Genomic DNA, 24,496 nt, shown 5'->3' on the forward strand with positions numbered 1-24,496 from the left:
GTGGAGCAGACTCGGTGAGTCAAATAGTCTAATTCTGCTCCTATATCTTATGGCTTTAATGAAAATGTAGAATCTTTGCTTTGGTACTCAGCAGGAATGAATGAACAGCAGCAGGTCATGAAGAGGGTGACCCCTGTAGAAATGGGTGGGGAGGAGAAGATTTGGGAGAGAGTGATCCCTGAGGAGAGGGGATGGACAGAATCAGGTCTATCGTTACTCAAGCATGTCATGAAATTTGATCTTTTGCAGCAGTAGTTCAGTGCAGTACATTAAAAAAAACACTATAAATTGCAATAGGATTTACAACAATATTTTTATTGTGTATTTTGTGCTTATTGTGTGTTTATGCTGCATTGGATAAGGAGAAATAATAATTCTGTTCTTCTTTGTACTCATGTACTGAAGAATAACAACAAATAACCTTGATCCTTGATACTGACTTTCCATGGCACCTAGTTTTACCCAGTAAGCATCCTCTCAGTATAATCCAAACTGAAGTTCTACGGTGGGTTTTGAGCATACGCAAAGCCAAGCATGCCCGAGCCAGTGTCTCGGAAGGATGAGGCAGGAAGCAGGAGGCAGGAACACAACGGGTTTCGTTCCCTGCCCTGGCGGAGGGAGACCGGGGGACAGGAAGGAGTGGCGTGCTGGCCTGTGACTTCAGCCAACACCAAAGCTGAGCCGAGGAGCGGTTCTCAGATGGGGCAGAGTTGGTGCACTCTCCCAAAACCCTGTCAGCCATCAAACAGGCAGCAGTACACTAGAAGGCAGAAAAATTAGTATAGCTTACAATCAATAAATAAATAAATAGTTTGAAAGATAAATGAGGTAGTGTTAATGACTTTATGAACATTGCGAAACCTGATTTCAGACAGTAAGAAGCTGTTGCTAGATTGTTGATGTATTTTAATAAGACTGATCTAATTTTTCCCCCATTCACTCCATGCTGTTTTCGGTGGTAAATCTTCTCCAGGCTGCTGCTACCTTCCTAAAATGCCATGGTCAGTACTGGCCCAGGTTCTTTCTGTTGTCTAAGCAGGAACTTGTACAGATGTGGAATCTTTGCCCTGCCTCGGGGAGGTGCTCTTGCACCTCAGAGTCGCAAGGTGTCACTGCACAGTCACAAGAGATTCTGCAGATGCTGGAAATCTTGAGCAACTCACACAAAATGCTGGAGGAACTCAGCAGTCAGACAGCATCAACGGCGGGCGGTAAACATTCAATGTTTCGGACCGAGATTCCTCCTCAGCACTGGAATAATAGTGGGCAGAAGGTGGGGGAATGGGAAGGAGTACAAGCTGGCAGGTGATAGGTTAGACCAGGTGAGGCGTAAGGTGGGTATGAGGTAGGAAGCTGGCAGGTGATAGGTTAGACCAGGTGAGGGATAAGGTGGGTATGAGGTAAGAAGCTGGCAGGTGATAGGTTAGACCAGGTGAGGGGTAAGGTGGGTATGAGGTAAGAAGCTGGGAGGGGATAGGTTAGACCAGGTGAGGGGTAAGGTGGGTATGAGGTAAGAAGCTGGGAGGGGATAGGTTAGACCAGGTGAGGGATAAGGTGGGTATGAGGTAAGAAGTTGGCAGGTGATAGGTTAGACCAGGTGAGGGGTAAGGTGGGTATGAGGTAAGAAGCTGGGAGGGGATAGGTGGAAGGGATAAAGAGACAAGGGAAGAGGAGGAATCTGATAGGAGACAGAAGAAATGGAGGGAGGAGGGGCACCACAGGGAGGTGAAAGGGCACGTGAGGAGAACAGAAGGAGAGAGAAGGGAAACCAGAGAGGTGATAGGCAGGGTTCACCCAGTCTTGTGTTTCCAGTTCCTCACCTTATTCTTCTGGCTGCTTCCCCCTTCCTTTCCAGTACTGATGAAGTGTCTCGGCCCGAAACAGTGATTGTTCATTCCCTCCACTGATGCTGTCTGACATCATTTTGTGTGTTTTGCTCAAGGTATTCGCTGCAGGCACGAGTACCGTAATCTTGAAGGAGAACTGTACAGAGTGTCGAGTGTGGAACCCCCTGGCAGACGTGGCAGAGCCATTTCCGAAATTCCTGGGTTAGGCACATGGATGGTAGAAAAATGGAGAGCCATGTAGGAAGGAAGGATTGGATGGATATTAGAGTAGGTTAAAAGTTTGGCACAACATCGTGGGCCAAAGGGCCTGTATTGTGCTGCAGTGTTCTGTGCTCTATCGAGTCTCTCTATGTAACTCATTCCTGGTATCGCTCTTGTGAACCTCCATTTACACTTTGTCCTTCCTATTTTAGGTGACCGGAACTGTACATAAACTCTGTGAGGTCTCACCGACATCTTGTGCAGTTACAACCCAGCTGCTGACTCTTGCACTCAGTCCCCTGACCGATGAGGGTAAGTGTGCCAAACGCCTTCATCACCCCGTCTATCCAAATTAACACTTTCAGGGAACGCGGTACACGGAGGTCTCTCTGTCCTCCAGTGCTCCCCAGGACACTGCATTCACTGTGCCAGTCCTGTCCTGGTTTCACCTCCCAGATGCAACACTGAGCTCCCCCTGCAGTCCTTGGCCCATTTTCCCAGGCGGACCAGATGTCGGACCCTGGAACAACAAAACAGGACACTGAATTTGCTCAACAGGTTGAGTAGTGCCCGTGGAGGAAAAAGGTACAAGTTAAAGTTTCAATTTCGAGACCAAGCGTCAGGAGACCCAGACTGTCGACTCAAACTTTCTGCCTCCACAGATGCTGCTGGACCCTCAGTGTTGTGCTTCCTGCTTTGCGTGACCATCGTACCACAGGTAAAGGCCATTCAGCCCCTCTCACCTGCCCCACCAGTCAGCAAGGTCACACCTGACGGTGACCGGACAGTGTCATCTGACATCCCATGATCCCTTTAACATCGCGAGTTTCCTACTGGGGTCGATGAACTTCCTTTTTCCCATATTTGTCTCCCATCTGCCGTGTTCTTGCCCAACCCCTCATCTCGTTCACATCCCCTCAAAGTCTCTTCACATCCTCCTCAAGCTCAGTTCATCCACACAGAACAGACTTATTTATAATCGATGCAGAATACAAACGTACCTGCAGTTCGAGGGGGAAACAACCCAAATGTGCCCAGTAGCCAGGGTCCAAACCTGGATGTGATCAACAGCAGCAACAACTGCAGAATCAGTTCCTGCAGTCACTTGTAAACTCACCGCTCTCTCAGCAGCGGCCGTGTTTAAATGCCACACGTATGTACCGCACACTTAAACTTTCCCTTCAGTGTGAGTCCGTCGGTGCCTCCAGAAGTGAGATGATCGAGCAAAGTTCTTCCCACATTCTGGGCAAGTGTACGGCCTCTCCCCGGTGTGAATTCGTTGGTGCGCCAGAAGCTGTGACGACCAAATGAACCCTTTCCCACACTCGGAGCAGGCAAAGGGCCACTCCCCGGTGTGAATCCGTTGGTGCGCCAGAAGCTCGGACGACTGTGTGAAACCTTTCCCGCACTCAGAGCAGGTGAACGGCCTCTCCCCGCTGTGAATTCGTTGGTGCGTCAGAAGGACAGACGATTGAGTGAACCCCTTCCCACACTCGGAGCAGGTGAAAGGCCTCTCCCCGGTGTGAATTCGCTGGTGTGTTAGTAGTTGGGATGACCGAATGAACCCCTTCCCGCACTCAGAGCAGGCAAAGGGCCTCTCCCCAGTGTGAATTCGTTGGTGTGTCAGAAGGCCAGACGACCGAGTGAATCCCTTCCCGCACTCAGAGCAGGTGAAAGGCATCTCCCCGGTGTGCATCCGTTGGTGTGTTAGAAGCTCGGATGAACGAATGAATCTTTTCCCACACTCGGAGCAGGCAAAGGGCCTCTCCCCAGTGTGAATTCGTTGGTGTCTCACAAGGCCCGATGACAAAGTGAATCCTTTCCCACACTCAGAGCAGGTGAACGGCCTCTCCCCGGTGTGAATTCGCTGGTGCATCAGAAGATCAGACGACTGAGCAAATCCCTTCCCGCAATCGGAGCAGGTGAACGGCCGCTCTCCGGTATGGACTCGCTGGTGCCGCTGCAGGCTGAAGGAATTCTTGAAAACCTTACCGCAGTGAGAGCAGGTGAATGGCCTGTCCCTGGCGGGAATTTGCTGGTGGTTCATCAGGTCACCGGGTTACTTGAAGTTCTGCCCACAGTCAGATGTGCCAGGCGGTTGGATGACTGAATCAACACTCTTCCTGAATAAGATCCTCTCCCTGGTGTAAATTCGCTGGTGTTTCACCAAGTGGGATGAGCGAGTGAATCGAATGACTGAGTGAGTCTCTTCGTGCGCCTGAAGAGGGTGGCAATGTTTCCTCGGGATCTCAGTGATCAGTCAGTAAAAAGATGACCGAATTAATTACCTTCTTCAAATGGAAACAGGTGGAAAGATGATTTGAATATTCTCAGGATAATGGATCAAGTTTATCTCAGTCAAAAGGAGGAATGTTTCCTGGTGCAGAAACAAGGATGTGGAGAACACGTTCCCAGTCACAGATCAGGTGAGCTCACCTCCCCCAGCGTGACACACACGGTCTCTCTTGCAGTGGGTGTTCCTTTCCCAATCTGCACTGGAGTGATCACTGCCCGCTCCTTCACAGACTGGAAGAAGTTACACGGCTTCTCTGCAAACCTCATGAAAGTGGTTTCTTCCCTCCCTGCCGTACACAGTGTGTCATCTCCCCAATGTGTCACGGTCGGTGCCCTGCAACAGCCCTCACTGCCTGGGGTCTGAAGTGAAACAAACCAGCATCTCTCCTTCCACGTTCACAGGCCGAAGATATTCAGGTGCTGGGGAGCTGAGTGGGGTGTAGACCTGATGTGATATTCCACCTGAGATACCCAGTCGCAATTCCTCCACCTTTGATGTTCTGTAAAAAGTTACAAAAATCATCAGTGAGTGCAGGGTAGTGACTCAGAACAGATCACTTTAATCTCCTGGGTGGGCTGTGACTCAGTTGGTGGCTCTCTGACTATGACACTGTAATTGTGACATCTAGACATTCGGCGCATTGAGTCTGCTCTGCCATTCCATCACGGCTGACTTATTATCCCTCTCAATGGCATTTTCCTTCTTCAGCCCAGAAGCTATGAAGCCCTGACTAATCAAGAACCTGTCAACCTCCACTTTAAAAATACCCAATGACTTGGCCTCCACAGACTGACAACCCTATGACTAATGGAATTCCTCCTCATCTATTCTAAATGGACATCCCTCTATTCTGAGGCTGTACCCTCTGGTTCTAGACTCCCCCACTATAGGAAAAACACTCTCCACATCCACTTTCAATAGGCCTCTCAATGTTCGATATGTTTCAATGAGATCCCCATCATTCTTGTGAACTCCAGAGAATGCAGGCCCAGACCTATCAAACGCTTCTCATACGTTAACCCTTTCATTCCCTGAATCATTCTCGTGAACATCCTCTGGACCCTCTCCAGTGCCAGCATATCATGATAAAGGGTCCAAAACTGTTCCCCAAGTGTGGTCTGACCAATGTCTTAGAAAGTCTCAGCATCATCTCCTTGCTTTTATATTCTAGTTCTCTTGAAATGAACACTGACATTCTATTTGGCTTCCTCGCCATTGACTCAACCTGCAAGGTAACCTTTAGGGAATACTGCACGGGGACTCCCAAGTCTCTTTGCAACTCTGATTTTCTTCCTGCTTAGAAAATAGACTATGCATTTATTCCTTCTAACAAGGTGCATAATTATAAACTTCCATACACTATATTTCAACTGCCACTTCTTTGACCAACCAGCTAACCTCTTATCCATGCTAGTATCTTTCCTGTAATAGGATGGGCTCTTGTTAAGCAGCCTCATATGCAGCTCGTTGTCAAAAGCCTTCTGAAAACCCAAGTTAACAAAATCCACTGACACTCATTTGTCTATCCTGCCTGTTATTTCCTCAAAGAATTCCAATAGATTTGTCAGGCAAAATTTCCCCTCAAGGCAGCCATGCTGAATTTAGTATTTAGTATTTTATCATGTACCCCGAAATTTCATCTTTAATAATCGACTCCAATATCTTCCCTACTACTGAAGTCAGGCTAACTGGTCTACACTTTCCTTTCTTCTGCCTCCCTACCTTCTTAAAGAATGGAGTGACATTTGCAATCTTCTAGTCCTCCAGAACCATTTCAGAAACTAGTGATTCTTGAAAGATCACTACTACTGACTCCACGATCTCTCCAGATCCTCACTCAGAACCCTGGGGTGTAGTCCATCTGCTCCAGGTGATTTCTCTATCTTCAGACCTTTCAGCGTCTCAAGAACCTTCTCCTTGGCAACAGCAACTGTATTCATTTCTGCTCTCTGACACTCTTGAATTGCTGGCATATCGCTAGTGTCTTCCACAGTGAAGATTGATGCAAAATGCTCAAATTTGTCTGCCATTTCTTTATCCCTCCCAATACTACCCTCTCCAGTGTCATTTTCCTGGGGTCTGATCTATTACATTACCTCTTTTACATTTTATATACAGCCTGTATTTAAAAAAACTTTTTGTATCCTTTTATATTATTGGTGAGCTTACCTTCATATTGCAACTTTTCCCTTCCCTTCTTGTTTTAGTTGCCTTCTGTTGTTTTTAAAAGATTCACACTAAAGGCTGATTTATACTTGTGCATCAACTCGACGCCGTAAGTACGGCGTTGCCGCGAACCCCACGCTGAGCCTACGCGGATCCCTACGCCGTAGCCTGACACACACCTCTCCCAAAATGTAACTGCGTGTCGCAGCAATGCTGACTGCAACATCTGTGATTGGTCCGCCTGGTAGCATCGCATTTCCTCCTACGCTGCAATAGCTTCCCATTGGGCAACTGAAGGGCAGGGAAGTGACTCTGGCTGCAATGCTTTCCATGAAGCTTTACAGACCTCCCAAATTATGGGGGACACATTTTGCTTTTACGAAAAAAGACGCTCACTTTAAACTTGTTTACCCCGAGAAAGACTACCATGACCATGCGGCCTTGCACGGGCAGGTGTGTGCATGCGTGATGTGCCTGAATTGCAGAGCAACGCAGACACACCAATGCACAAGTATAAATGCTCACAACGCATGTAGGCCACTTGCGTAGGTTACGGCGTCGAGTTGACGCACAAGTATAAATCAGCCTTAACTCTTGCTCTATTATATGCCCACTCTTCTGCTTTTATGTTGCCTTGACTTCCCTTGTCAACGATGGTTGCCTCTTCCTCCCTTTAGAATGTTTCTTCTTTGGGCTGTCTCTATCCTGCACCTTCCGAATTGCTCCCAGGGTCTCCAGCCAGTGCTGTTCTGTCATTATTCCTGCTAGTGTCCCCCTCCAATCAACTTTGGCCAGCTCCTCTCTCACACTTCTGCAATTCCCTTTACTCTATCATAAGACTGATACATCTGACTCCTACTCCCTCTCAAACTGCAGTGTGAGTTCCATCATATCAAATCAAAATCAAACCAAATTCAAATTTAATTATGCAACCATACAGGAATAGAGCCAAACGAAAACAGCATTCCTCCTAAAGAACCCTTTACCTTAAGATCCCTAATCGAATCAGTTTCATTACACAACACCCAATCCAGAATTGCCTTTTCCCTTATGCGCTCAGACAAGATGCTCTAACAAAACTATCTCGTAGGCAATCTACAAATTCCCTCTCTTGGGATCCAGCACCAACCTGATTTTCCCAATCTACCTGCATATTGAAATCCTCCATGACTACCCTAACATTGCCCTTTTTACATGCCTTTTCTGTCTCCCTTTGTAATCTGTAGACCACACCCTGGCTACTGTTTGAAGGCCTTCCATATATAACTCCCATCAGTGTCCTTCTACCCGTGCAGTTTCTTAACTCTACCCTCAAGGATTCTACATCTTCTGATCCTCTGTCACCTCGTTCTATGGATTTGATTTCATTTTTTACCAATAGTCACCCCCCACCCCCCTCCCCCTAACTGTCTGACCTTTCGATACGGTGTGTGTCCTTGGATGTTCAGCTCCCGACTATGATCTTCTTTCAGCCACAACTCAGTGATGCTCAGAACATCATTCCTGCCCATCTCTAACCGCATTACAAGATCATCAACCTTTTTCCGTATACTGTGTGTATTTAAATATAACATCTTCAGTCCTGTTTTCATCACCCTTTCTGATTTTGCCCCCTTACATTGCAACTCATCCCACTGACTGCAATTTTGCCCTGTCATCCGCCTGTCCTTCCTCACAGTCTCACTACACACTGCCTCTACTTGCATACCAACTGCCCTGATTACTCCAGTTCCCATACCCCTGCCAGATTAGTTTAAACTCTCTCCACAGCTCTACTAAACCTGCCCAGAAGCGTATTGGTATCCAAGTTCAGGTTATACCTTCCGCAGAAGAGATCCCGATGATCCAGAAATCTGAAACCCAGCCCTCTGCGCCAATTCCTTAGGCGTGCATTCATCTGCCAGACCATCCTATTCTTACCCTCACTGGTATGTGGCACAGACATCAATCCAGAGATTACTACCATTGAGGTCTTGTCTTTCAGCTTCCTACCCAACTCCCCGTATTTTCTCTTCAGGACCTCAACTCTTTCCTACTTATGTCGTTGGTATCAATACCATGACTTCCAGCTGCTGAAAGCTCATTCTCTTGTGGGCCTTATCAATAAATCTATAGAGGAAAGGCCACCCATCTTGGGAATTCAATTAGAGGGCAAAAGGCAACAAACTACTAAAAGAAAGGAATAATAATAAATAAACAAACAGCAAATATCGGGAACATGAGATGAAGAATCCTTGAAATAAGTCACTGGTTGTGCAAACATTTCAATGATGGGGCTAGTGAAGTTATCCCCACTGGTTCAGGACTCTGATAGTTGAAGGGTAATAACTAGTCCTAAAGCTGGAGGTGTGCGTCCTGAGGCTCCTGTATCTTCTTCCTGATGGCAGCAGTGAGAAGAGAGCATGTCCTGGCTGGTGGGGTCCCTGATGAAGGATGCTGCTTTCCTGCGACAGGGTTTCAGGCAGATGTGCTCAATGGTGGGGAGGGATTTACTCACGATGCACTGGGCCACATCCACTACCTTTTGTTGGATTTTCCATTCAAGGGCATTGGCGTTTCCATACCAGGCTGTGATGCACCAGTCAATGTAGTCCCCACTACACATCTATAGAGGTTTGTCAAAGTTTTAGATGTTAGGGTGAATCTCCGCAAACTCCCAAGAAAGTAGAGGCAGGTCACCCTCCCCCTTTATAATGCCGTGGACCCGATCCAAGATGCCCTTGACCCTGGCACCTGGGAGGTGTCTCTTTCACATCCTCAGAATCTCCTGTCTGCTCCCCTAACAATGGAATCCCCGATCACTGCACTCCTCTTTTCCCCACTTCCCTCCTGACCCACAAAGCCTGGTGATTGCAGCTTCCCTCTGGTAGGTTGTCACCCCAACAGTATCCAACACAGTATACTTATTATTGAGGGGAATGGCCACAGGGGTGCTCTGTACTGGCTGCCGATTCCTTTTCCCTCTCCTGATAGTCACACAGCTACCTGTCCTCAGCAACTTAGGGGTGACTCCCTCCTGTCTATCACTTTCCCATTCTCCTGTATGAGTCGATGGTCGCCTAGCTGCAGCTCCAGTCCCTTCATCTGATCTCTAATTAGCTGCAGCTCGATGCACATGTACTTATCATACACATCATAAAGGGTTATCATACAAAGAACATCTGATGGCTCTAGGTCTGTACTCGCTGGAATTTAGAAGGATGGGGGGGGAATCTCACTGAAACCTTTCGAATCTTGAAAGGCCTAGACAGAGTAGATGTGGAAAGGATGTTTCCCATGTTGGGGGAGTCTAGGACAAGAGGGCACAGCCTCAGGATAGAGGGGTGCCCTTTCAAAACAGAGATGCAGACAAATTTCTTTAGCCAAAGGGTGGTGATTTTGTGGAATTTGTTGCCACATGCAAGGTTATTGCAAGGAGGCCAGGTTATTAAGTGTATTTAAGGCAGAGACTGATAGGTTCTTGATTGGACATGGCATCAAAGGTTACAGGGAGAAGACCGGGAACTGGGGCTGAGGAGAAAAAAAAAGGATCAGCCATGATTGAACGTTGGAGCAGACTCGATGGGCCAGATGGCCTAATCCTGCTCCTACGTCTTATGGTCTTATCCTGGGGAGGTCTGTCCGAGTTCTCACATCTCACACAAAGAAAATAACACTAACCCTGGATCCATTCTCAAAACATGCTAACTATGTACTAAAGGACGAAGAAAATGAAAAGAACTTTCTAGAAACATACTTAGAACCTCTGCCTGTTCTCACTGAAACCTGTTAAGCCAAAGCCTCCCACTCTAACCCAAGCCCACTCAAACAATGGCTGTTCCGTTACACTTCACTTCTTTTGTATTGGCCCTTGCTAAGTTACTAATAACCCAAGCAATCTCCTGCTCGGCAGACAAATACCAAAAGGTCCCGCTCTCTTTTTTAAAACTGCATGTAAATGTGACAAGGAAACGTTTCCACCCCATTGTGCAATCTCCTGTTCAGCAGACAAGTACACTTGAAAGTAGTTTGGAAAGGTACATTGATGAGGAGCATAGAGGACGACGGTCCAGATATTTTTTTCCTCCAGTCCGGCCAAAGGGTTTTGGCCTAAAATGTCACCTGTACTTTTTTTCCATAGATGCTGGCTGGCCTGCTGAGTTCCTCTGGCATCTTGTGCTTTGCTCGGATTTCCAGCATCTGCAGATTTTCTCTTGCTGGTGGATGGGATGAGGCAGAAGACCAAGATGGCATTGACTAGATGGGTGGAAGGGCCTGCGTCCATGCTATATTGCTGTAAGATTATCCTGCCACTGGGTCAAGCTCAGCGGCTTGTGTGCACCTCCAGAGACTTGAGCACAAGACTAGACGGTGAGGTCAATTAGTTCACATTCAGATCACAGACCACCACACAAGATTAGAAATCCCTGGACACAAACTTTTGAAATCCTCAGCCCAAGATCGCAATGATGGTGGAGTCACAGGTGATATCAAAGCACCTTTGAGCCATAAGGGGGTCGAGGAAGTGGACTTCTGCACTGCAAAGTCCTACATGGAAAACCAGCCTGATGATCCTTTAATCTTTGGGGAAGCAAAAACTTGGCCAGGACATGGACACAAATGTATGGCTCTTCTCCCAAACACTGACATGGAAATGCCGTGTTCTGATGACCTAGCAAAGGTGCTGTCTTTAACTCGGTGCAGTGAGGCCTGGCCCCTCCACCGGTCCCACAGGCACCCCACACCACAGGTGATACACGATTGTAGCAGAGAAGCAAGGACACGATGATATGATGCTATATTTCATTAGGAGATTCGGTAGGTTATCAAGACTCTAGCAAATTTCTACACATGTATCACGATGAGCATTCTACCTGGTTGGATCAGTGTCTGGTACGGGGGTGGGGAGAGGGGCACGGCAAAGGAATGAAGAAAGCTGCTGAGAGCTGGAAACGCAGGCAACTCCCATCATGGGCACCAGCCTTCCCACCACTGAGGATATCTTCGAGAGGCAAGCCTTCAAAAAGGTGGCATCAGTCATTCAGGACCCCCATCACCCAGGGCGTGCCCTCTTCTCATTGCCAGCATCAGGGAGGAGGTACAGGAGCCTGAAGACACACACTCACTCAATGTTTTATAAACTGCTTCTCCCCCCTGCGCATCCCCCCCCACACCATTAGCGTTCTGAATGGACAGTGAACCCATGAACACCAACACACTATTTACTTTTAAAAAATTCTTATTGCAACTTGAGTCTATTTTATGTATCATACTGTACTGCTGCCACAAAATAATATGTTAGTCAAAATAAACCTGGTTCTGAAGTCTTTACAAATCATTACTGGGCCTCAGCTGGTCCATCAGAAAGGACATCGAGGGATCAGTGAGATTGTAATACAACTGTAATGTCACGAGGATCATGATTATCTGGAGTGACTGGAGCAGCTAGTGAGATTCTGTGCCCACTGTAATGCCAATCCAAATTAATCCCATCCATCAGCTCGTGATCCATCGACCCCATTCCCTGCCTTTCATGTTGAACCTAGAACCGGATGGGTTAGGCAGCTGAAGACCACAAACAGTCTCAGAAGCTACTTTATTAGGTACAGGAGGCCAAGTAGACATTGCGCATAACTGCAGCATTATAAATTTCAATTCTTTTGCAGTACCTTCCATCAGCTTATCTGCTTGCTGTACCTGTACATTCACTTTCAGTGATTCATGTACAAAGCTCCCAGGTCTCTCTGAACACCCGCACTTCTGAATCTGTAGTCATTTACAAAGTAATCCACTGCTCTATTTATTTCACTGAATTGGATGATCTCACTTAGAGCTAGTGTCACTGACTTCTCCATGTGAGATTTCATTTGCCCTGTTCCCACCCACAAGAGGTAGCACCTCCGGTGAAGGGGCTTGTCGTGTCCATCCTGGGGCAGCTCTCTCACCTCTGGTCCCCACTGGACACTCAGCTCTCGCCTGTGGCTCCAAGTAGCTGTTTGCTTGCGACAGTGACCACACCCCTGTACATCGCTCCGACATGCAGGCTACACCGGGAGAGGGTAGGCGGCAGGATTCACACCCTGGTAAGCAAGGATATGCCTATCCTAGCACGTGAAGTCAGCTCTAGTGGACTAGATGGGGGAGATCAACATTGAGGTGCAATGACCAGAAAGTTGGTTCTGCAATGCTTTGTGGAGACCAAAGGGCATGACAAGGTACAGAAGTAGTCACGGTCATCCACCAATAGACAATAGATAATAGGTGCAGGAGTAGGCCATTCAGCCCTTCGAGCCAGCACCACCATTCACTGTGATCATGGCTGATCATCCACAATCAGTACCCTTTTCCTGCCTTCTCCCCATATCCCTTCACTTCTTTAAGAGCTCTATCTAACTCTTTCTTGAAAGCATCCAGAGAATTGGCCTCCACTGCCTTCTGAGGCAGAGCATTCCACAGAACCACAACCCTCTGTGTGAAAAAGTTTTTCCTCAACTCAGTTCTAAATTGTCTACCCCTTATTCTTAAACTGTGGCCTCTGGTTCTGGACTACCCCAACATCGGGAACACGTTTTCTGCCTCTATCGTGTCCAATCCCTTAATAATCTTATATGTTTCAATCAGATCCCCTCTCGTCCTTCTAAATTCCAGTGTATACAAGCCCAGTCGCTCCAATCTTTCAACATATGACAGTCCCGCCATCCCAGGAATTAACCTTGTGAACCTCCGCTGCATTCCCTCAATAGCAAGAATGTCCTTCCTCAAATCTGGAGACGAAAACCAAGTGCAATGCCCTGGTTGACATCTTTACTGGTGTGCTGTAGGTATTTCATTGAGCAGCTCTGTTAAGAGCAGTCTGTTCCGCTTTCAGCCTGTTTGGGTTATTGTTGAAGATAAGGGATGATGTGGAATGTGTGCCAGCCAATTAGCAGGAGGTTTTCTTGGTGAGGGACAATAAGGTTGGTCTTGGGCTTCCGTTCAGTGGGAGATAGAGAGGAAAGACGCTGGGGAGAACCAGTCGTAGCATACAATCCAGTGGGAGACCTGTTCGTTTGAGATGGATTGCGAGCGATGTTCGGAAGGTGGTGTGAGTGCTCATGCTGACCGAGGGCCCAGCGCGTGAGTGACAGAGAAGTTCAAGATGATCTCCAACCTGTGCACGTTTGACTGTTTTAATAACTTTTTGTTATTTCTTACTAACCCTTTTAGTTAAGATTCATAAACATAATTCCTTTAATCATATGCAGTGTACTGTCTGCTATTTCAGGGCACTAACAGGGTAGCAAATCACACAGCATCCACACGAACCGGGGTTTGGGGTGGGACGAGGCGTATCAACCTCCCGAGTATGCAGGACTTGAGAGTGTCTTCCCTACAATTACGCAGCCAAGGAAACAAGGGTGTTTCATAGTGGGGATATCGTCCAGGATCGATTTCGTTGGATGCAGTGTGATTGTCCTCTACTGCAGAAGACATCTGAAGTACGTGTCTGATATGAGAAGGGAGCTGAAAAAGGCTTATGAATTAGCTGAGGTCTTGGCTACCAAGCAGAATCAAGGAAATAAGAGGAAGTACGATCAAAAGTTTAGGTTCTCCGAACTCATGCTTGGAGACCGAGTCCTCATAAGGAATTTGGGGCTACTTGAACATAGAACATAGAATAGTACAGCACAGTACAGGCCCTTCGGCCCATAATGTTGTGCCAACCCTCAAACCCTGCCTCCCATATAACCCCCCATATTAAACTCTTCCATATACCTGTCCAGTAGTCTCTTAAATTTCACTAATGTGGGGGGGCGTCACGGGATGATGTGGGATTGAGACGTGTAAATCCAGCTCTCCCGTAAAAAATCAGCAAAGTACCGTTTAAACGAAGTAAATAAATACTTTCCGAAAACTACTGATACACTTCGTAAGACTACTCTACGATATGCCTCGTAAACCGCAACAGAAGAAGTCTGTTGTTGTGAAGTCGCCGCGAGATGGGAAGGAAAAAGGGCCTACTGCAGCGATGGAGCCTCGGATTCAGGTTGGATCTCCTTCAGAGGAGACGCATTTTATCTCCGGTGTAGAAGAACAGGGAGCAATGGCGGCGGTAGCGGTCTCTCAGAAGAAGATGCCGGAATTGCGCATGTGCAAAGAAGAACGCATGCGCAAATCGACACAACTTAAACTACAAGAACCGACGGCCACTGCAACTGAAAGTAACTCAGAGTCAGAATTGGATTCTGCAGAGAATACAGATGAAGAAGAGGAGGAAGAACTGGAAGAGACTGGAAGTAAAGGAGACGACGGAGACGTAAGAGAGGCTTTATTGCAATTAAGGGCTGAACTAAGAAAATTAAGAACAGAGCTTAGAGACGTGAAGATGTGCTATGATAAAGCTATGAAAAGACAGGATAAAATGGATAAGAAACTTCAGAAGATAGAAAGAACAATGGAGCATATTAACGATAGAGTGGAAAAAACAGAAAATGACGTGCTCGTCTGGAACACGGAAAGAAATCGACTCTTGGAGAAAGTGGATGTGTTGGAAAATTTTAGTAGACGTAATAATATTAAAATTGTTGGTCTTAAAGAAGGTATAGAGGGAGATAATCCAATAGAATTTTTTCAAAGATGGATCCCGAAAACCTTGCAAATGAAAGAGGAAGACCGATCAATTGAAATTGAGCGGATATATAGAGCTCTAAGACCAAAACCACAAGATGACCAATATCCATGATCAATGTTAATAAAATTCTTAAGATTTCAAGACAAAGAAAGGATTCTACAGGCGGCTGCCCAAGCTGCCAAGAAAAGGGCCACTGATGATAGAAGGGAAGATGATTTTTTTCTACCCTGATATAAGTAATGAACTTTTGAAGAGAAAGAAGAAATTTAATCCAGTGAAAAAAGCCTGTGGGATCACGGTTATCAATTTATATTGCGTTATCCTGCAACCTTGAAGATTTTTTTGACAGGTGGAGAAAAAAGATTTTTTAATGATTACTGGAAAGCGGAGGAGTTTGTGCGAGATTCTTTGAATATTCACCAGATACAAGAACAAACCCAGGGGAGCGAGATGGATTGAAGATGAAGACTGGATCAAGGAATAGGCTTGTTGGATTTTTAGGCGGATGAATATATAAATATATCATTAATTATATGAGGGAGGGGAAGAAAGGTTAAAATTTGAGGAATACTAGCTGGGAATAATGACATTAATTTCTTTTTTATATATATACAATTTTTTGTTACTGACCAATTGCTACGTTATTCATGTGTGCAAACGTGGCAATAGCCACGACCTGCACAGTGGAGGGGGGTAGTGTGTATCTTTTCATTCACAACATTAGTGGGGGGGTATTTTGTTTTTTCTTTTTTTGTATCTCATCTTTTTTTTTTCTTTTTGCCTGGATGATTGGGAGGGAAACACATAGCAACATGGTGAAGTTCAAAGAGATTCCCCAGGGAACTATGAGAGTGGAGAAGCTAAGTAATGTTTTAGATATGATAAAGATCTTGGTTCCTTGGGGAAAGTAACAAATATATATTAAATTTATTTTTAATCCCATGGAGCATGTGGAAACCTTCCAATATTCAGGCGGTTCTTCTTTTTTTTTTCTCTTTTTTTTTCCTTTTCTCTTTAGGTAGTAGTATATATCGGGGGGGGGAGGGTTAAGGGGAGGGGGGAGGGTAGATTTTTTTCTCTTGTATTTACTTTGAAAACTCAATAAAAATTACATATATAAAAAAAAATTTCACTAGTGTATCTGCCTCCAACACTGACTCAGGCAGTGCATTCCACGCACCAACCACTCTCTGAGTAAAAAACCTTCCTCTAATATCCCCCTTGAACTTTCCACCCCTTACCTTAAAGCCATGTCCTCTTGTATTGAGCAGTGGTGCCCTGGGGAAGAGGCACTGGCTATCCACTCTATCTATTCCTCTTATTATCTTGTACACCTCTATCATGTCTCCTCTCATCCTCCTTCTCTCCAAAGAGTAAAGCCCTAGCTCCCTTAATCTCTGATCATAATCCATACTCTCCAAACCAGGCAGCATCCTGGTAAATCTCCTCTGTACCCTTTCCAACGCTTCCACATCCTTCCTATGGTGAGGCAACCTAGAGAAGCGTAAGTTGGCTGACTGCTGGGCGGCTACGCTCTATGTGGTGGAGAGTCAGATGCCAAACACACCAGCTTTCCAGGTGAAACCAGAGGACGGGAATGGGACTGTCAAGATTCTCCATCGGAACCACCTTCTGCCTCTGGGACAAGAGGTGCGTGTTGACCCAGAGCCTACATCCAGTAAGAGGACTCTGCGGCGATATGGAGAGACTGAAGGACCAGCAGCAGGAAGGATTAGACCGGCTCACGCTCCTGAATCAAGAGGATGAGGAAATGGGGGTGTGGCATACGCAGCCTTTTGCTAACTCACCACTAATTGAAGAAGAGATTCCCAACCCTTCTCACACTGAGGCAGGTGAAATTGGGGGGACTATCTGTGGACAGGCAGTTTTGCAGCTGGATCCCGAAGGGGGACTGGGCTCTGAAGTAACTGGAATGAAGCTGAGCTCAGCCGAGTGGCGGGGGGACCTGAGATGCCAGAAGGCACGAGTGATAGACCGGGGTAGTCCTTGCGATGTAGACCAGGAGTGTCTGAAACTGAAGACAGAGATGATGGGATAAGGAGGTCTCAGAGAGTCAGGCGATAGGCTGGCCTACGTAGCACCGGAGGAACAGAGGGTTGCAACTATCCCCCAGTGAGATATGTCACTACCATTTACAAATGGATTGGAGGTGCTGACCTCACAAAACTCCTTTGAAAACGGTGTTATTAATGATGGGCTAACAAATTATTTCAGTGTCATGAGGACATGACTATTTGTGGTGTGGGAGGGAGTATAATGCCCTGGTTCACATCTTTACTGTTATGCAGTAGGTATTTCACTTAGCAGCTCTGTAAGAGCTGTCTGTTCTGCTGTCACCCTGTCTGGATTATTGTTGAAGATAAGGGATGATGTGGAATGTGTGTCACCCAATTAGCGGGAGGTTTTTCTTGATGAGGAACAATAAGGTTGGTCCTGGGCTTTTGCTCGGTGGGAAATAGAGAGGAAAGACGTTGGGGAGAACCAGTCGTAGCGTAGGATCCGGTGGGAGAGCCGTTTGTTCGAGATGGATCGCGAGCGGCGTTCGGAAGGTGGTGTGTGCTTTCACGTTGACTGAGGGCCCAGTGCGTGAGTGACAGAGAAGTTCAAGACGAGGTCCAGCTCGTGCACATTTGACTGTTTAATTAAAATGGGCCCTTTTCTTTTTGTTATTCTTTACCACCCCTTTAGTTAAGATTCATAAATATAATTCCTTTAACCGCATGCAGTGTACCGTCTGTTCTTTTATGGCACTAACTTGTAACAGGGTGGCAAATGACACAGCATCCTCACAAACCGGGGTTTGGGCTGGGATGAGCTATCTCAATCTCACGAGTCTGGCGGGACTTGAGAGTGTCTTCCCTAGGCTTACGCAGCCAAGGAAACCAGGGTGGTTCATAAGGAAAACCCCAGTTGTGACGACTGCTTGTCTTACTAGACCTGGACCTCTGAGTTGGAGAGAGTGGAACTGCCCAGTGCAACAGTGTTTCCACTTTAAATCTCTCCCACACAGGTTTCACTGTCACTGCCGGAAAGGACGGATAACCTACCTATCCTGTCTCTGCACTTAATAACTTTCTGTGTCCTTGCTACAACACAGACACACAATCACCCAGTTCTGCACCATCAGCAACTGTATATGCAAGTCACTTGGCCCCAAATCATTGATCACGGCTTGTGAACTTCTGGAAACCTGCATCATTCCTTACAGCTTCCAAACCAAGAAATAACCTGCTTATTCCTCAACTTTTGATCTATTTTTATTACACAGTCCTCAATTCACACCGGTATAATATCGCCGACCCCTAGTTTTTACTTGTCTTGCTGATACAGCATGGTAACAGACTCTTCTGGCCCAATGACCCCAATTACACCGATGTGTCTAATTAACTTACTGAACTGTATGTCTTCGGAAAGTGAGAGGAGACCAGAGCATCCAGTGAAAACCCACAGGTCATGGGGAGAACATATAAACTCCATACAGTGGCAGAAATTGAACCCGGATCATTGGCATTGTAACTGTGTTACAGTAACCACTACATAACTTCGTGTGGCACCTTTCAAAGTCCTTCTGAAAGTGCAAATAAACTATATCTATCCTTTTCTCATCACAACACTAAAAAAACTAAACTGTCAATCACCAGTTTCTCATCATTAATCTATGTCAGAGCCATCGAGAGAGACAGTACAGAGAAAGGCTCTTTTACCCAAATACATGCCAACTATATACAGTACTGTGCAAAAGTCATAAGCACATTTTTAAACAAATTGTGTACAGCAAAGGTTTTTGAGCAGCGGCGAATCAGAGACCAGAAGTGTGAGAAGGTGTAGCTCACAGGCTCGCAGATTTGAGTAGAAAAGGCTGTGGTGCAGACCAGCTCGATTTAAACATTTAAAAGAAGTTTGGGTAGGTACATGGATGGTAGGGGTATGAAGGGTATGATCTCTGTGCTGGTCAATGGCAGTTGGCAGTTTAAATGTTCGTCACAGATTAGGTGAGCTGAAAGCCTGTTTCTATTATGTACTTCTGTATAACTCTAAAGATGCTTTCAAAAATAATGAAATGAAAATCATAGAACATAGAAACTTACAGCACATTACAGGCCCTTCGGCCCACAATGTCGTGCCAACCATGTAACCTACTCTAGGAACTGCCTAGAATTCCCCTATCGCATAGCCCTCTATTTTTCCAAGCTCCACGTACCCAAGAGTCTCTTAAAAGATCCCATTGTATCCGCGACCACCACCATCACCAGCAATGCATTCCACACACCCACCACTCTGAGTAGAATGCTTACTCCTGACATCCCCTCTGGATATACTTCCAAGCACCTTAAAACACCTTAATTTTGTGAACAGATTCTTGCTCTGGGATAACCAGCAGTTGAATGTGGATACAAAGAGCTTCAGGTAATGACTTGCTAAACCCAAGACAATTCTCAGATCAGCGGCTATTTACTATGTAAAATGCCAGACCTACCAAAGAAACAATCTATAATTTCGTTAGACTCTGTCTAGATCACCTAGTTAACTAGTCATATTTGAAAGGCTGGGTTGGGCAGAACCATGAAACAATTCTGGTTGCAGCCCTGGACTAGAACCAGCAAGACGGTGACCCAGGTAGGTCAGGTGACCTTGAGCCAATGGGATGGAGATCCACCAGTTCAATTGATAAGCAACACTATAAGAGTCAGGAGCTCCAAATACGTAGCGGTGATAACTCTCCAGCAACCAGAGGCCAACCATCGCGGATACTGAGGACCCCATGGACACATGAAGATCAGAACCACAAGGATCACCTGGGCAGTGTGACTCCTTTTCTGGGTAATACCTTTCCTCTTCATTGAGGGGTCAAGGGGTGATCCTTGTAACAGGCTCCTGTCCTCCCCTATCAGATTTCCCCTTCTCCATCCATCAATTTCCCAGCTCTTTACTTCACTCCCTCCCCCAACTCCCGGTTTCACCTATCACCTACCACTTTGTACTTCTTCCTCCCCTCCCCTCACTTTCTTACTCTGACTTCTCACCTTACCTTCCAGTCCTGGTGAAGGACCTCAGCCCGAAACGTCAACTGTGTACTCTTTTCCATAGATGCTGCCTGGCCTGCTGAGTTCCTCCAGCATTTTGTGTGTGTTGCTTTGGATTTCCCGCATCTGCAGGTTTTCTCATGTTTGTGAAAATTTGCTCTTTCTGCTGACACACTAATGCAGAAGACAAAAAAAAACACCCAAAGCAAAATTTATATGAAAAAATATAGAGTCCCTCACAATCTTGCACAGTACTGTACACTAAATCTACATCAATTCTGTTGTATTCTCCACACTGTCTTATCAAGACCTTGGAGTGAATTACAGTGGTCAATTCATCTACTGAAGGGACAAAGGTAACTGTTCTTGCATCATCTGTTATAATCAGCAGCTGGATCAGAGATTTATTTTCTTTATTTACTAGGAGTGTGACCCAGTTCCTCTTTGTTCCAGCTCCAGCGCTGTCTGCCTAGGTTTGGCTATGGAGAGCTCGGCAGGGCCTGGGAGCCTCAGCACCAGCTCCAGTTCATCTGCCTGTGCACCGGACGCTTGTGCTATCAACGGCAGCTTTGTTGACCATGTTTCCACACATGCGAGCAACCGCCACTATACATATGCTGCCACGTGTATTTCAGGCCGGCAGCGGCTCAGGTCAGAGGGTCCCGGGGTGGGTGGTGAGAGATTGGGGGGGAGGGGGGAAGAGGGTTCAATCTCACCTCAGCGACCCGCACTGTTTGTGGTACACGTACTGGCTCTTTCCAGCCGTCGGGGACGACTTCTTCTAGTAATGTTTAATAGCGACTGGGAACTGGTAATGGCAGTGCGCACTCCCGCCACCTAATAAACACCGAACACTTCTCCCAGAAAGTCTTCCACCGCCGTCCCCCTTCACATTTTTTGTCACTACAAACCCACACAGTACTATGAGCACTAAAACCCCCCACACTATATGAGCAAGGCTCCCTCCCCCCATCTGAAATGTGTTTCACAGGAGCACCATTGACAGCGTCCTGACAAGTTGCATCTCCATCGGGCTTGGGAGCAGCTGAGCATCGGACCGGAAGTCCTTACAAAGACTGTGAGAACGGCTGAGAGGATCATAGTGGTCTCCCTGCCATCCACCAGGAGCACAGCCTTTACTGTTATCAGGGATCCCACCCACCCATCCATCCTCCTCGACGTTCTACCAGGCAGGAGACTACGATGCATAAAAACAAGAACGGTCAGGATGGGCCATTAGGTTTCTGAACTCCCTGCTGCATCGTATTCAATGTGTCACTGGTTCACCTGTTCTGCATCTTGCAATATTTAATATTAATGTGCTTTAGTTTGTTACTTATGTGTGATCTATCAGTAGATTTTATCCTTACCTTCATAAGTTATCGTGTGTTATGTGCTTTACACCCTGGTTCAGAGAAACCCTGTCTCGTTTCTATATACATTATATGGTTATATACGTTACATATTTGTATATTGTTAAGTGACAATAGACTTGACTTGCGTGTCCCATTTCCACTCACACTTTCTAATATAACAAGTGTTAAAATTTCACAAAGGTTAGAAAAATGTATTACCTGTACTTCATAAACACAAGGGATTCTGCAGATGCTGGAAATTCAGAGTAGCACACACAAAATGCTGGAGGAACTCAGCAAGGTGGACAACATCTATGGAAATGAATAAATAGTCGACATTTCGAGCTGCGACCTTTCTTCAGGACTGGAAAGGAGGTGGGGAGACTTCCCAGTCTCGGCCCAAAACGTCAACCCTTTACTCTTTTCCATAGATGCTACCTGGCCTGCTGAATTCCTCCAGCATTTCGTGTGTGTTTATCTCTACTTCACTATTCTTTCTCCAAATTTCAACCACAATTGACTCAAAGTCCAATTTCCATTACCTCATGTGCTACCCCGTTTTGAACAAAGGTAGCCACTCCTCCTCGTAACCATTTTCCAATCACGTCTTATACCAGCATAACCTTCCATCTTAAAACTTAGACAAGATTTCATCCAGAATTTCTGTACACATACAACATCAGGTTTATTTGGTAGTCTTAACAAATTTATTAAATTCTTGACCATTAGCTAACAGGCTTCTAGCATTCTATTACAGGATTTAAAAAAACCCTTCTTTGAAGGCAGAATATTATTTACCCCTCCTTTAATAATTTCCAGAGTTAAGTCTTTATCTCTAGATATTTCTCTGAAGCTTTTAATAGTTGATTGCCCCATGACCAAACTCCTGGCACTGAAAACATCTCCGAGGGGGTAGCACATAGACTCAAACTCATATAACCTAAAGTAACCTTATCCAACAACTCTTTTCCATCAAATGTAATCAACACCGATAAGCTTTATACTTACTGCACCATGAAAGCCATTTAGCGTCCACAACTTTTCTCCCGGCTAAACTATTTGTAACTTGGTTCTTGGAGTCCTGTGGTTGCAGCCCCCAAATCCACTGTCATAATTCCTTGCTGTTACATTCCTAGCTCCCACTGTTTTTAATGCCAACACCTATTATCTTTACACTAAGAGTACCCATGTCTTAAACAGCCCACAATATCTGATATCTGTCCCCCCAAAAAAAATCCTTCGTGCACCTAATGGAAGTGTGGCCAAACGTCTGTGGCGCATGGCCAAGTGGTTAAGGTGTTGGACTAGTGATCTGAAGGTCGCGAGTTCGAGCCTCAGGCGAGGCGGCGTGTTATGTCCTTGAGCAAGGCACATAACCACACATTGCTCCTGCACGTTTATAACCCGTCAGCAGTGGTTGGTGCAAGACAAGGCAAGAAACTCAACAATAACTGAAAGTCTTCCTTACTGTTTTTAAAATTTAAACCCTCGCTACTGCCCTTACTGGACGATCAGCAGCTTATTTTCCCATTTCCCAGAAAGCTGCCATTCGCTTTCCTCAATCCAACTCCTCACCCAATACCACCTCCCGTTCGCTACCTCCGTCTTCTTCTCTTCTTGACACCTCCACCCACCCCCGTCCTGCTGAAAATCAACCCAAGATCCCCGACTCCCGACTCCAGCAATTCCTCCTCTCCTGGTAAAGTTTAATGGTTGACAGACCAAGACAAGGGGCATCACCCACACCTACAGATCGCGAGTGAGGACAGGAAGTACACCCACTTTAATCCCCCCTCCGCCGAAGAGAAAACCCGCAAATGATATCCAAAGTCAAAGGGGCCCACATGTATGAGGGCGGCAGTGATGTCCTACCGGCCGCCGGGGGCGGCTCCCCGGTGTAGATTAAAGCCGCGGCCCGGCGTTTGCCCCCGAACCGCCGCCGCCGAACTTCCGTCAGCGCCCAGCAACGCGAGTGTGACGTCACGTCCATGCGCTCTGGGCGCCCGGGCAAACCTGCATTTGGATGGCGCCTGTCGCCGGCTGTCTGGCTTCCCCGTCGCTCTGTGCTCGGGTGGCGTCATGCCAGAGGAATACAGATCACAGACACGGCGAATGCTTTAGCTGCTCGAAACCTTCAGCAAAACACAAAATGCTGCAGGAAATCAGCAGGTCGGGCTGCATCTATGGAGGGGAAGGAACTGTCGCCGTTTCGGGCCGGGACCCTCATCGGGACTGGAGTGGGAGTGGGCAGACGCCAGAATAAGAAGGTGGGGGGTCACAGAGGGGTAGCAGTGAGAGAGGGTCTCCCCGAATTTCCCTCCATAGACACTGCCTGACCTGTTGAGTTCCTCCAGCATTTTGTGTGTGGTGTCGACAGACAGCCTCCCGAAAACGACAACGTGACCATGAAAGGATCTGTAATGTTGACTGGGGAGTAAATATTATTCGGGACCTTGGAGATAGATCTCCATCTCTAGTTGGCATATTTGGGGATGTTTGGTGTCTGCCTGAGGGAACAACTCTCCAACACAAAATGCTGGAGAAACTCAGCAGGTCAGGCAGCATTTATGAAAATGAATAAACAGTTGGTGTTTCGGGCCAAGACCCTTCTTCAGGGCGAGGAAGAAAGGGGAAAGATGTCAGAGTAAAGAGGTGGGTGGATGGATATACCCAAGGAGTCTTCATCCTCTCAACCTTATAGGGTAAGGTAGTTGGTGGAAACGACTACTGACAGTGAGCTGGGAATCACTTTAAGAGTCTGTTTTGACATGATGATGTAGTTATGTTAAGTTCTTTCACCACACTTATTTGGTCCAGTGTTTGGATTACAATAAATGATTTGTTATGGTTTTTCTTAAACATAAAAGGCCCCATGTCGTTTTATTTGTGAAAACCTACATTGGTGACCCCAATGCTCTAGGACGGTTCTAGAGTTATTGAATATGTCGACCAACGTAGTCACTTTGAAACTGCTGGAGTTTGGGGGGCAAAATGCC

General features: G+C 46.4%; 1 protein-coding gene across 7 annotated transcripts; it reads right to left on the reverse strand.

The window, feature by feature from the left end:
* Positions 1-327: 327 nt before the first annotated feature.
* LOC140204022 (uncharacterized) lies at positions 328-23,460 on the reverse strand. 7 transcript variants are annotated; one of them, XM_072270246.1, is made up of 3 exons: positions 23,373-23,460; positions 20,151-20,319; positions 328-4,843 (listed from the first exon to the last, which is right to left on the reverse strand). In XM_072270246.1, exon 3 carries the CDS (start codon positions 4,093-4,095, stop codon positions 3,217-3,219), a length of 879 nt encoding a protein of 292 aa, XP_072126347.1. In that variant the 5' UTR covers positions 4,096-4,843; positions 20,151-20,319; positions 23,373-23,460; the 3' UTR covers positions 328-3,216. The 7 variants fall into 7 exon arrangements, with proteins under 7 accessions (XP_072126347.1, XP_072126348.1, XP_072126349.1 ...); XM_072270247.1 differs by having other exon boundaries at positions 20,146-20,319; XM_072270248.1 differs by having other exon boundaries at positions 23,345-23,460.
* Positions 23,461-24,496: the final 1,036 nt, after the last annotated feature.

This window comes from Mobula birostris, chromosome 10, assembly GCF_030028105.1.
Source record: "Mobula birostris isolate sMobBir1 chromosome 10, sMobBir1.hap1, whole genome shotgun sequence".
Classification (NCBI taxonomy): Eukaryota; Metazoa; Chordata; class Chondrichthyes; order Myliobatiformes; family Myliobatidae; genus Mobula; species Mobula birostris.